The 12,679-nt window shown below is 42.7% G+C and overlaps 3 protein-coding genes across 8 annotated transcripts in view; 2 read left to right on the top strand and 1 right to left on the bottom strand.

The window, feature by feature from the left end:
• The window catches only part of NPAS2 (neuronal PAS domain protein 2), a 169,870-nt gene extending 168,003 nt beyond the window's left edge, over window positions 1–1,867 (top strand). For 2 of the 3 annotated variants that reach the window (XM_074964898.1, XM_074964892.1), the window contains one exon: window positions 521–1,867. In XM_074964898.1, the coding sequence (XP_074820999.1) occupies window positions 521–679 (159 nt within the window). In that variant the 3' untranslated portion in view covers window positions 680–1,867. The remainder of the gene's footprint in view (window positions 1–520) is intronic. The other variant, XM_074964906.1, reaches the window with a different exon arrangement.
• Window positions 1,868–4,199: 2,332 nt separating this feature from the next.
• On the top strand, window positions 4,200–10,609 carry RPL31 (ribosomal protein L31). Its single transcript, XM_074964884.1, has 5 exons — window positions 4,200–4,261; window positions 5,107–5,213; window positions 6,299–6,424; window positions 9,974–10,086; window positions 10,543–10,609. Exons 2-5 carry the CDS (start codon window positions 5,107–5,109, stop codon window positions 10,572–10,574), a joined length of 378 nt encoding a protein of 125 aa, XP_074820985.1. The 5' UTR covers window positions 4,200–4,261; the 3' UTR covers window positions 10,575–10,609.
• Window positions 10,610–11,184: 575 nt separating this feature from the next.
• The window catches only part of TBC1D8 (TBC1 domain family member 8), a 78,156-nt gene continuing 76,661 nt past the window's right edge, over window positions 11,185–12,679 (bottom strand). For all 4 annotated transcript variants that reach the window (XM_074964879.1, XM_074964860.1, XM_074964865.1 and 1 more), the window contains one exon: window positions 11,185–12,120. In XM_074964879.1, the coding sequence (XP_074820980.1) occupies window positions 11,662–12,120 (459 nt within the window). In that variant the 3' untranslated portion in view covers window positions 11,185–11,661. The remainder of the gene's footprint in view (window positions 12,121–12,679) is intronic.

Genomic DNA, 12,679 nt, shown 5'->3' with positions numbered 1-12,679 from the left:
AACCACTTTTTTTTTTTTAAACCCATATTTCCCCCTCAAGGGGCAAGGAGTGTGAATTGGGGCAGATTGCCTGAAAGAACCAGGTGATATAACCAGCTAATTGGTTTATTCTTTAGAACAAAGACAACCCATATTGAAGTCAACAGGAGTCTTCCTTTTAACTTCAGATGGATTGGGCCTGTAAAGCCTGATCCCAAACCCAATGAAGTCGATGGCAAAATTCCACTGATTTCAAAAATCTTGGGCTTAAACCTATATTATAGACTGAAACTGATGGAAAAGCCACTTCTGTGCTATCAGACAGATCCTAGTCCCGTTTAAGTCAATTTTAGAACTCCCATTGACTTTAGTGGTGCAGGATCAGGCCTATTACCTATGCTAACAATACCGGGTACACAGCCTCTGAAATATTTAGCCTAAGAATAAGGCTGCAAACTCATAATTTTCTAAAATAGTCTTCACATTAAGAAACAAGAACTTTTGTATCAAATCACGCAAATGAATTTTCTTTTATCTGTAGGTGCAGACACCAAGTTCTTTACACAGTGAGCAACCAGATTCTTTGCTCCTGCCGTCCTACTCACAACAGCAAGGAAATATAGGCTACCATCATACACAGCAGCAGCCACTTGCTTCAAGAAGAACCAATAGCTTGTCAGAATCATCAAATATACCATAGTCACTATGATAGAGTCCCACACCAGCACAATCAATGCACGATTAGCTATAACCAATAGACGCGTGGGGCAGGAGAGAAGAAATGACTTTGAACCTACAATTTTGACTTTTGCACATGCATTCATTTCAAAGCTCCATGGCTGCAGCAGACAGTGCCACAGAAAAGGAGTTGGATTCAGTTTGCACTGTTTCATGACAATATTATGTATCATTAGGCTGAGTAAAATAAACACGAATGCTATCTTGTGCAAGCTCCATCACTGATTGCTGTGCGGCAGGAGAACATTCTTGTTGGTCCATCATTCTGAGAGCACTCTGATTCCTAAAGACTGTGGACAGACACATGAGGTACTTGGCCTACACTGTTTCAGTTCATCTTTTGTGTAAGAAAAGCAATGGAACAAAAATCTATAGAGCAGAGAACAAGAGATTATTTTTATTATGATTATTATTGTTGTTTTGCACAACTGCACAGAAGATATAACCTAGGCACTTTCTATAAAGAGAGGTTTGTTTCATTATTCTGGTGGCCAAACTGGTACATCCAATTAAACAGAAAGCCCTGTCACAGTTAAAAATGCTACACAATCCATACCCCTTGATTAAAGCAGTTTACCCTACCTGCTCTTTTTGATTAAAAACAAAAAACACTGGACTGTTTCCTGTTTACTCTGTGAATTGTGACTGCAAAGGAGAACTAAAAATATAAGCACAAACATGCAGCTGTATTGTTCCAGAATTCTAGTAGACTCTTTGACAATATAAAGTGGGTCCTTCTACAAAATGAACAGCCCACTTACAGCTGGTCATAGCAACAAGTATCTGAAAAATATGCACTGTGTTTTGGCCCAATGACTAGGGATGCTGCAAATTATCACATATCTTTTTCATGATAACATTTGAATTTTCCTTTAAAAAATGCACTTTTCGCTTTTTGTATGTTTTATGTTTCTAAGAAAGATTTTATGTAATTATAAAATAAAAAGTAGTGTATTGTACAGCTGTTGTAATAATGACCTATTTCTATATAAAATAAAATTATATGGAATTATGTGGAAATTATTTTGTATATGAAATATTAATTCATTTCACAAGTATAAAGTTTTTTGTGCTTTTTATTAATTTATTTTTGTGAGTGAATATTTAGTACTAAATTAATGAATTAGTAACATTTTTGTGAAGGGAGCTGCTGTCTCATGCTATATACATCCTCAAATTATTTTTTTCTTTCCATTTAATAATGCACATTTTGTATTTGCTCTGGAGCATAATAAAGTAGCTGGAAAGCTTTACTACAGAATTTACACACATTCTCCTTCCTATGGCTGTTTAACTATGTAACTCAATTTAGACTTGAAAGTCTCACTGTAACCTTACAAACTGTTTGATGTTTGTTTCCAAAAAAACCCTATTCTGACAGTTGTTCCTCTCCTTGTTTCATCACAGGTAACCAGAATAATACTGCTTTAGGGAGCCCCAAAAGACAACATTAAACTTGTACCTGTAGGTAACTAGTTCCTCATCGGGAAATATCATTTCACTTAAAATTCTCAAGACGCTATGGGGCAGAGCCTTAGGTAGGAGACGAAAAGGTGGCTTAAAGCTTTGTTAGTGCTTTCCTGATCCTGGAGACAGCTAGAGACTGTTTTGCCTCTGCCATAAATTAGAGCAGCTCGAGGGCTGCCCTAACCCAGAGGTTCTCAAATTGGGGGGAGGGGACAGAATGTATTTGGAGGGGCAGTGGGCGTGAGAAGCTTTAGGGGAAAAAAAACCTTACTGTGCACATTCAGAGCTGGGCAGATGGAGAGCAGTGGCTGCTGGTCAGGCACCTGGAGGTGGCGGGGAGGGATAAAATGCTACAGATACAAAGGGCGGGAGGGGAGGGGATAGCGGCTATCAAATATGTTTGAGAACCCCTGCTCTAAGTTATGTTAGCTACAATTGAAGCCGGGGGCTGCTGCACTGGCAGGGATTACCAGAATGCAAGGTGCTCTGGCCATGCTCCCTTCCTTCTTTGACTCCAGATCAACTGTGCTGATGGGCTGATGAAGTCTTTCCACTTTCTGTCTTGACCCAGCTTCACGGCTTAATTCATCGTTAATCATTTTTTGTTTTGTTTGTCACAGTGTCTATCCAACGCATCCTTAGTCTTTCATCACAATTGTCTTCTTTAAATCTTCTTTAACAGCGTTATTTCTTGCCCTAGCCATTTTATTATCACATCTTATTTTTTTAATTTGCTGTAGTCTTAACCATAGGTGCTGGAATGAGGGGTGCTGCCACACCCTCTGCCTAGAAGTGGTTTCCGTTACATACAGGGTTTAGAGTTTGGTTCAGTGGCTCTCAGCACCCCCAGTATAAAAATTGTTCCAGCACCCCGGTCTTGAAACTCCCAATATTCCCCTCAACCACTTCATTTCTGCAGTCAATAATCTTATGTTTGACTGAAGCCTATAACCAGGGGCAAAAACCAGTAGTTTACAGGAGGAAGCAATAAACTTGCCATGCTTGATTTCCACTTAACTGTTATACAGGAATATGATACTCATAAGAATAGATTGAGGGCCACTGTCCATCCTTTCTCACATGCTATCGGTCTCACTTCTACATACCCCAGCCCCATTTTGAATTGTAACATGCTATGCCAATTTACTCCTTTAGGGCTCTGTCGCACTGTATTGGGTTATTACTGAAAGAATGCTACACTACACTGGGCTATTATTACTGTTGGGTCATCATGCTGAGCTGTTTTATTGTTTTAGAGTTATAGAGCTGATATTATACAGCACTCAAGCTGTGCTATTCACTATAGGACAGTTATGCTGTGTTGGGCTTATTACTGCGGGTTGATTTATTGCACACAGCTAGGCTGAGGTAAGCTATGGTCGCTAACAGATAGCTGTACTATTCTCAGAGTGCTGCAGTGCAGTGTTGTTATTGTAGGGTTGCTGAGCTAGTGAACTGGGTTATTGTAGAGTAACTGGGGTACGGCACTGGGTTATTGTAGGGCTGCTGGATTAGGACACTGGATTGCTATTAAAGGATTGCTGGACCATGAGTTGCACCAACTCCCCACATTTTTTTTGAAAGTCTCATGGTGATTTTCTTAAAGCTCCTAAGGCCGCACTCAGCAGACGCAGGAGACGCTCCGCTCCCACTGCTACAAAAGTCTGTTTCTGGCTCTCGTTGGAAACGCCCCCAGCGCCCCCCAGGCGCAGCCCCCGGGACACGGACCCAACGCCCATTAACCACCACCACCCCCCGCCCCGGGTTTTAAACCAGCCCGGGTTGCACGGGGCGCTCGCGGGCGGGATTGTGATTGTCGGGTTGCCCAGCAACTCCCGCGCTTCGGCCTTCCAGGCAAGCAGGGCAAGATCCTGCGCCCCGCCCCCGGCGGCCTCCCATTGCCCGCAACGGGGCAGCCTCGGAGCCGTCGGGCGCCAACCGCCGCCTCTTCAGGCCGCGCAGGCGCAGTCCCGCCTGTCCCCCAACCCGGAAGTGCTCCTCGCTTCCCCCCGCCCCCTCCGGTTTGGTTCGTCCCACAGTCCCCCGCGCCTTCCTTTCCGACCTGTGCCCGGGCAGGGTGAGTGGCTCGCTGCGGGGTCCGCCCGCCCATCCGCCGCCATCCGCCTCGCCGGGTCGCGCCGAGCCCCGGGCCCCGCCCGGCCCGAGTGGCGAGGGGACCCCGCGCCCGGGGCACCGGGTATTGCCGGCCCGGGGGGCGGGATGCGCGCACAGGGGCCCGGGCTAGGAGAGGGGCCTGGGCTGGGGGCGGGGTTATAAGCACGGGGCGAGAGGGGCTGTGGGCACAGGGCCCGGGCTGGCGGGGGTTATGGGCACAGGGGCCCGCACGGGGCTGGGACCCAGGCGTCGTATAGGGCGGATGGGAGAGGTGCGGGTGCTTGTTTAGCAGCAGGCGGCACCTCTAGGGCTAGGGTTTGCCCCAGGTTTTGAGGGCCCCGAAAGCTGGAGCCAAGCCTGGTTCTGTGCTTTCGGGGTGTCATGTGAGCATATGGGGGAGAGGGGTCAGCAAACTGAGGCGTGGTGCAGCATCTTGCTGTAGGGCCTGGGGAGGGGGGCTGATGGAGTTGTAACACTGAAGCTGCATGTTTTGAAACCCGCAAGGCTAGTGCTCTGTCAGTGGTGGCTTAAACTGAAATGCCAGGTTTCAGAGTAGCAGCCGTGTTAGTCTGTATCCGCAAAAAGAACAGGAGGACTTGTGGCACCTTAGAGATTAACAAATTTATCTGCGCTTATGCTCTAATAAATTTGTTAGTCTCTAAGGTGCCACAAGTACTCCTGTTCTTTAAGCTGAAATAGACTTCTGATTATGGAAACCCTAATGTGTGAGGGGGAAAGGGTTAGAGATGACTTGATGGAAAGGCCCACATGGAGTTAGACGTGTCCTTGATTTTCAATGTTGCACAGATGGCTCCTGCAAAGAAAGGTGGAGAAAAGAAGAAGGGGAGATCTGCCATCAATGAGGTGGTGACTAGGGAGTATACCATCAACATTCACAAACGGATCCATGGAGTGTGAGTGGCTTTTTTTCATGCCTTGTTTGTCCCAATCAAGTTGACCTTACTTTACCTGCTTAAGGTGGCTGGTGTTTGGAAATGGTTCCAGTAAGCTTTCTAACTGTTGGAAGTGGATGATTGTCATCAAAGATGCTGACTTCAGCGTGATGGGGTATATTAGGCCTCAGTTCTGCACCTGCATGTAGACCTTAGTTGCAACATCAAGGCCTGAGTGATTATGGTTTCTGGCAAATGCAGTTCTCAGGATGTTTTTTTCACTTTACGTTATTTTTTCTAGGTTTGGCACACTGCTGTTGAGTTTATAGAGAGTGAAGACTTGTACAGGAACTCTATCATTTCACTTGGGAGCTGGCTGTGGATGTATAGTTATATTCAAGTGGGAGAGACTTTTTAACTTGGGTTTAGTTTTATAAATTTTAAGGAGACAATACTAGGAAAGTATTGGCTAGATGAGAGAAGGTTTTTCTACTAAGTGGAAGATAATTGATAAACGTCATTACTTTTATACAGAAGTGGGGTGGGGGACATGCACTGTTTTTTTCCTCTGGTGAGTCAATCAATTCCCTTTGTTGTTTTCACTTTCTGATTCTATAAATCTATTTCATTTTATTTAGTTTTTTGAGGCTGCTTTTTTTCTCTCACTACCAGGAGGTACTTGGTCTGAAATACTGTTTGTGTCTCCCTCTTGTTTAGTCTTCCTGCCATCTTGCTCCTAACTTTTCTTCCCCCACTAGCATTAGATGTTAATCTGTCAGCAATATACAAATAGTGCTCTGAGCTGTGCTACTTTAGTTTAAAAATCTCGTCCAAGGGACAATTTGAAATAAGCCCTTGGAGCCAGTTAGTACAACAAGCTTGTTGTAGTGAAATTTTATTGAAATTGTATGTACACTGCACATCTGTATCTATTCAGAAATAACTCTGATGCAGTTGTTGCAACAACAATAAGGTTAGGATAGCCCAACAAAACCTTTTGGCTTTATATGCCTATGGAATGACAGTCTGGCTAGATCCATGGCAAGTTTCCAGTGCTGGGGATATTTATTAAAGATTAGCTAAATAACCATTTTTTCTGTTCTCAGGGGATTCAAGAAACGCGCCCCCCGTGCTCTCAAGGAGATCCGTAAATTTGCAATGAAGGAGATGGGTACTCCTGATGTACGCATTGACACCAGATTGAACAAAGCGGTCTGGGCCAAAGGGATAAGGTACGTCCCAGGGGCTTTAATCGTGAGTGGGGGGGGGGGGAGAATTTCACAAACACACACGTGAGAGAATCTCTAAGTATCTCTTCCACTCACCAGTATTTGCTCTTTGCCTGCAGATGTTTCCTTTCTGGTATTATAAGTGATTGGGTGAGGTCTTGGCTTAGGGCCCACATCCACAAAGGGATTTAGCTTCTTAGGAAATTACTGGAAGTCACAAACCCTGAGTTAGGCACCTAGACAATGAATGGGATCTACACAAACCAGTACACTAGGCGGGTAGTCGCCTAAACTAGCCAAGGGGAGATGCCTACCAGAGGGCTGTGTTGAAAGCCCTGCCCTTCTCATGGATAGATCTGGTCTGCAGAGGTGGTTCCTCTCACTGTTTGTGAAATGCAGCTGGGAACCCCCTCTTCACACAGGGGGCCACGGGGGGGGAGAAATTAGGCCTCCTTTATAATCTTCGGCCAGGTGGCTAGATAGCCAGATTTGGGAGACACCAGTTCAGTTCCTCCTCTTTCTGCTGAGAGAGGGTTTGAAAAGAGGTTCCCCACTTCTCAGGTGAGTGTCCTAACCAGTGGACTATGTGATATTCTAATGTAGGGCTGCCTCAATAACTCTTGAAGTCATTCTACTTTGTAATTAAGTAGGGCCAAATGACTCTATCAGAGTGGATTGATTTAAATAATTGATAGTGTTTTGTATTTGTACTCTTCAGTTATCTTCCTAAAGAAAAGGTTGGTAACCATTACATTTTGTTGACTTGCAACTATTTTTAGTCTTTATACTAAATTTAGTGCTTCTTTTTGCTAACTGGGAGGAACTACTACATCTATACCCATGTATTTAAGCAGCTATAGAGTAGAACCTCAGAATTACGAACACCTCAGGAATGGAGGTTGTTCATAATTCTGAACAAAAACATGGTTATTCTTTCAAAAGTTTACAACTGAATATTGGCTTAATACAGCTTTGAATCTTTACTATGCAGAAGAAAAATGCTGCTTTTAACCATCGTAATTGAAATGAAACAATAACAGAAACAGTTTCCTTACTTGTCAAATCTTTTTTTGAACTTTCCCTTTATTTTTATTAGTGTACATATAACAATGTACTGGATTTTTTTTTTTTTTTTTTTTTGGTCTTTACTGCTGCCTGATTGCATACTTCTGATTCCAAATGAGATGTGTGGTCAACTGGTCACTTTGTAACTCTGATGTTCTACTGTATAGCTTAAATTACACTTATTCAGATTCTTAATTTTACTTTGTTAGAAAATGATTGATGCATTTATTTACTAGATTTTTTTTACTTGTGATTTTCAATCCAAAGAACTTGACAATTAAAATTCAAATAAATGCAAAAAAAATTATTTTTTTATATAAAATTACATGTGGTGCATATGTAAGAGTAAAGTTTAGCAAAACAGAGACTGACCTATTTATTAAACAAAGGAATTATCTGTAGTTAATTAATTGAATTGATTATTTCTGGTCACTCTCTCATACCCAGTTTTTATTAATAGATTGGAAGAGGAAAACAAACTTTCCTGCTTTTTCAACTCCCAATCAGTTACTTAATTTTTAATGAACTAGTCATGGAACTGAACTAGTTCAGTAAACAGATGAAGAAAATATTCTCTCTGAAGTGCTAAACTTGCTTTTTGACCGCAGTAGATGCAAAATCTGGTTCCAGGTGCTTAGTTTGGTGGTTTGATTTTTTTTTTTTTAAACTTGGTAGGAAATATGTACCATTTAATATTTTTAGTATTTACACAATTGAGTAGAATACGTTTAGGCCTTAACATAGGTTATAAATTTAATTTTAGACAGATTTTTAAAAATAAACTTGTTTTTAATTAGTTTTTTTATTATCCTTATGCTCGAAGGTAGGGCACTCGTCTGAGAGGTGGGAAACCCCTGCTCATCCGGGCTTGGAGGGAATTGAACTGGTGTCTCCCACACCTGAGCTCAGTACCTGTGTCACTGGGCTCAAGGTTATAAGGAAGGCTTCCTCCCCATCTGGTCATTTTGTGTGGAATTAGGCACACCTACTAAATAAAGACCCTGCAGGCAAGACCTGCCTGTCTTCACCTGGTTTGAGAACCATGCTGGTGTGTAGGTGTCAAACAGGCAACCGGATCCCTATGCTAGTGTGCACAGCACTATGGTGGCGGGAGAGCTTCTCCTGCCAACATAACTTATGCTGCTCCCGGGGGCGGGGGGGTTGTTATGCCAGTGGGAGAGCTCTCCCCCGGCGGCATAGAGCATCTTCACCGTACGTGTCGCTGCAGTGCTCAGTGTAGACATGGCCTAAGAGTCTCCTCTGCAGCCTTGGGGAGGAAACTGGTAGAAAAGAGGGGCAGAAGACACTAAACACATCAGTCTGTTTGTGGACTCTATCTCTTCCTCTGCAGAATCAGATTCTCCTGGCAGGGGGTTTCAAAATCTTGAATTCTATACACCGGGCAGTAGCTGTGTAGGTTCTCCTCAAAAAGAGTTTTCACAGATCATTTTGTCTCTCCCTTTCTCAACTGTTACATACTAAAAATGACAAATATAAGCTATACAAGGATCCTAGCCTGGGACTAGCTTTGAAGGACTAGTGTAAGTCTTAATACAGTTAATGTCTCACAGGCCACTTAGGCTTCAAATGTTTTATCCCTTTGTTACATGTGGCATGTTCAGATACCCCCTTTTTAAAAAAAACATGTTCTGCTACCATCAGATGCTGACCATAAGTATCTGGATAAAACTTGCAAACACACATGAGTTCAGCTGTTGATTCTCAGGCAGTTAGAAAACAGTGCTTTATGCTCTGTCTAGGATGAGACTTCAAGCATCTACTTCTTAGAATATGCGCAACATGCTGCAGGTGGCATGTGACCAGGAAGAATTTATTAACATCTAATTGTCTGCCCTGTATTACTGTTAGTCACGTGGGAAACATTTGCAAAGACATTTAGCTAGCCAACAGTAATGGTGCTTGTTCCTCACAGCAGACTGATCTGTCTCCCATTTTTATAGTTCCACTGTTTGCTTCTTGGGAGAGCCCTGGCTTATGAAATGTGCTCTTAGCTCAGGGGTGGGAAAACTTTTTGGCCTGAGGGCCACATTGGGGTTGCAAAACTGTATGGAGGGCTGTGCCTATCAATCCTCCCCACTCCCTGTCCTCTGACAGACCCCCCCGACCATGCCATGCTGCCCCGGAGGAGCCGGGGAGCTCAAGGGCCGGGCAGGATGGTCCTGGGGGCCGTAGTTTGCTCACCTTTGTCTTAGCTGCACTCAAGTACAGAATTGGCAGTGACAGTGTAAACACCCCAGATCTGTAAGGGCTATAGGCCACTTCTTTTAGTTATTTTCTTGGCTGAAACATCCAGGAACTCATTTTACATACCAGGTGTGATAAGATTTGTTTAAGGGTGATCTGCTACCTGCATATCACTGAAACTCAGATTGTTGGTCTTAAATTCTACAGTGAGACTAAAACTGCATTCATGTAAATTGTACTGAAAATGAAACTACATAAACTTGTGTAATATTTCCATTATAGGAATGTTCCCTACCGCATCCGTGTACGTTTATCCAGAAAACGCAATGAGGATGAAGATTCACCCAACAAACTCTACACGCTGGTTACCTATGTACCAGTCACCACTTTCAAAAGTGAGTGTTCATACTCTTCTCCATCACATGTTTTCTGAGCAAGGCCGTTGGTAAAGACAAGCCTACTAAGCTTCTGCTGCAATAGAGACTCTTCCGGGTATCTGTGGACGTTAGCTAGCTAAGTTCTTGTCAAAGAGCTTCACTCTTAAATTTCTGCTGGGGGGGTACGGTGCGGCGGCTTCTCTTGCCCAGCAGTTACCTCTGCTGCTCTCAGACCCACGCAAACAGAAGGCTAAAGTTGAAACTGAATCATTCTGGGATTTTAATCTTAAATGTGTGTCACTAGTAGCGTAAAAAAAATTCATAAATGAGAGTTAATTTGTACCTTGATGATGGCAGTCTAACTGCTAATTACGGCTTTGAGTAAATCTCCTTCAGTGCATCTAAGATTTAAAGTAGACTATCTTGGTCACTGGTACATTAATACAACTTAATTTGTTTTTGTTTTTTTTGCAGGTCTACAGACAGTCAATGTAGATGAAAACTAAACTGATTTTCAGGACAATAAAGTTATAAAAAGACACTTATTCTGACTAAGATACCTTACTGAACAGTGTGTCTTTTAATGCTCAAAGAACTACAGCATATCCAAATCAGCAGTTGGTGGCTAAGCATCTGAAATTTCTGCTTGCTTTATTAGGATGTTATTTTTATCACCCTTCTGCTATAAAGGTTTTTTAAAAGATACTCTTTACAAAGACCCATGGGGACAGCCAAGGAAATTCAAAAAGATTTTCTCCCCAACCTGTAGTTAAACTGCTCTAGGAAGTTGTTGAGACCTGTATCCTCTAAAACATCTCGTTCTCGCCCGTCAGAGGCAAGATACTAAATTACATAGACCTCACATTCAGTGCTCTGTGGCAGTTTGTAAAAACAGTGTACATACAGTTAGTGGCTAAGGGTACTTTTTTTTTTTAATTAGGTCTCTTCTCTTCACTGATGCTTTTAGAAAAACATGAAGAGTAACTTGTGCAGTATGGGCTACAAACCCCCCCTACTTTGAAAAGTACTCTTTACAGAGGAGGGTTAGAGTGAGTGTCCTGCACATACCTCATGAGGTATTCCTGAGTTGATACAGTACCCCTACTTCAGGTAAAGTCCAGTACAAAAAGGTTTAATTGAAAAGTGCATGTTTTCACAGAACATCAGAAGCAGTCCATGTACACTTAGCAAGACATACAAATCTGAATACAATCAAAAATATTAAAATAGTTTCAATTACCAGCATTGAAACCAGTCTTCAGGATTAGTGCAATGAAAAAACAAAACCCAAACCACCACATAAACTGCAGACAGTAGCTGAGGAGGGTTTTCCCCAATTAAAAAAACCAAGCTCTGTAACAAAACTCCTGGAGCCAGCTTCTGCTCTCCCACTATGTAATGGGTCTGCAGTGTCTTCACAGTGCAGACAGATGTTTCCTTTTACATTCAAAACAAGATCATCATAAATCAGTGGCACAAACTACACACCCCTTTAGCTTTTAAAGCTCTCAAACTGAAGAGCAAACAAAACACCTTTCTTTGCAACATGTCGCTTTGGTGTAACTTCAGTGCGGTCAGTTTCAGGAAAATTTGCTACTGTGTATTTAGTTTCATGTGTTCAGCTAGTGACTGCTCGCTCATTCCATTTGGTTTGAGACAGTATTGATTTAGCTTTGCATTCTCCAGTTTTGGTTTCAGTTCTAAAGGCTTTTCAAAGAAATTTACTAGTGACTGTTCAGTCAAGAGTGATGCTAAAATTTGTTCGAAGGAGATAGTCCAGTTCCCTTCAGTCCCAGGTAAAGATTGAGTCTCTGTAGGAGTAGTCTTCACAGTGTCAGTAAAAACAGTATCCTGGTCTGAGGCAGGGGCCTCAGCCTGTGTCTCCTCAGTAAATTCATCTGATCCACTTCCCAAGCTGCTGCTTCTTTGACCCACTTCTCCAATCTGAAGTAATAAAGTGGTCACAGTGGCAATGGCTTGATATAAAGAGTTTTCCTCTGGATCTTCATGAAACATGCTGTACAAGGTTTTGCAGAACTGGATGAATTCCCTCTAATAGGCAAGGGGAAATTATTGTAACAGGTCAAATTATTGATCGCACCATGTCACGGACACGGTACAATAGCTGTAAAAGTTTGGGCAGTAAGCATAAGGTGACGACAGGATTTTAGAGTACCATGCAGAAGCATCCTCATTTGTAAGCTCTTGCTACAAATTTAAGACATTTAGCGGTTTGATAAAATGCCAAAAAAAAAGTTACAAGGATGTACTCTGGCAGTTAGTAATACTTTCCTAATTTAAAGTGCCAAAGACTGGATTTCATACGAGCCACGTGTGTCTGTGTGAGTGAGAGTGCCTCCAGAGAGAGAGAGAATGTGTGTGGGAATCTGGGGAGGGAGATTAGGATTTCATGGGAATGAGGTAACATCTTCAGTCAACCCCGAAACTGACAGTGCATTAAGCACAACACAAGCGATCTAGGATCTGCATTTAGCTGCTTGTTGGTTTTGGCCTGTAGAAAAGGTAGATATGGCTTGGACCTAGCTATTTGAGAAATTACCTCTTTCCCAGTACTACAGTAGTGTATTTGCAGCCAGTGGTGGTACATGGG

The sequence above is a fragment of the Natator depressus genome, chromosome 1 (assembly GCF_965152275.1).
Source record: "Natator depressus isolate rNatDep1 chromosome 1, rNatDep2.hap1, whole genome shotgun sequence".
NCBI lineage: Eukaryota > Metazoa > Chordata > Testudines > Cheloniidae > Natator > Natator depressus.
The sequence above is the reverse complement of the archived record's forward strand: the minus strand, read 5'-3'. Positions and strand labels throughout refer to the sequence as shown.

What these genes read in the sequence shown, in the direction of transcription:
- RPL31 (XM_074964884.1), top strand. Translation starts at nt 5,107, where the DNA reads ATGGCTCCTGCAAAGAAAGGTGGAGAAAAGAAGAAGGGGAGATCTGCC. An exon ending in CACAAACGGATCCATGGAGT is followed by an intron (nt 5,214 to 6,298) that starts GTGAGTGGCTTT and finishes TTCTGTTCTCAG; the next exon opens with GGGATTCAAGAAACGCGCCC. An exon ending in ACCAGTCACCACTTTCAAAA is followed by an intron (nt 10,087 to 10,542) that starts GTGAGTGTTCAT and finishes TTTTTTTTGCAG; the next exon opens with GTCTACAGACAGTCAATGTA.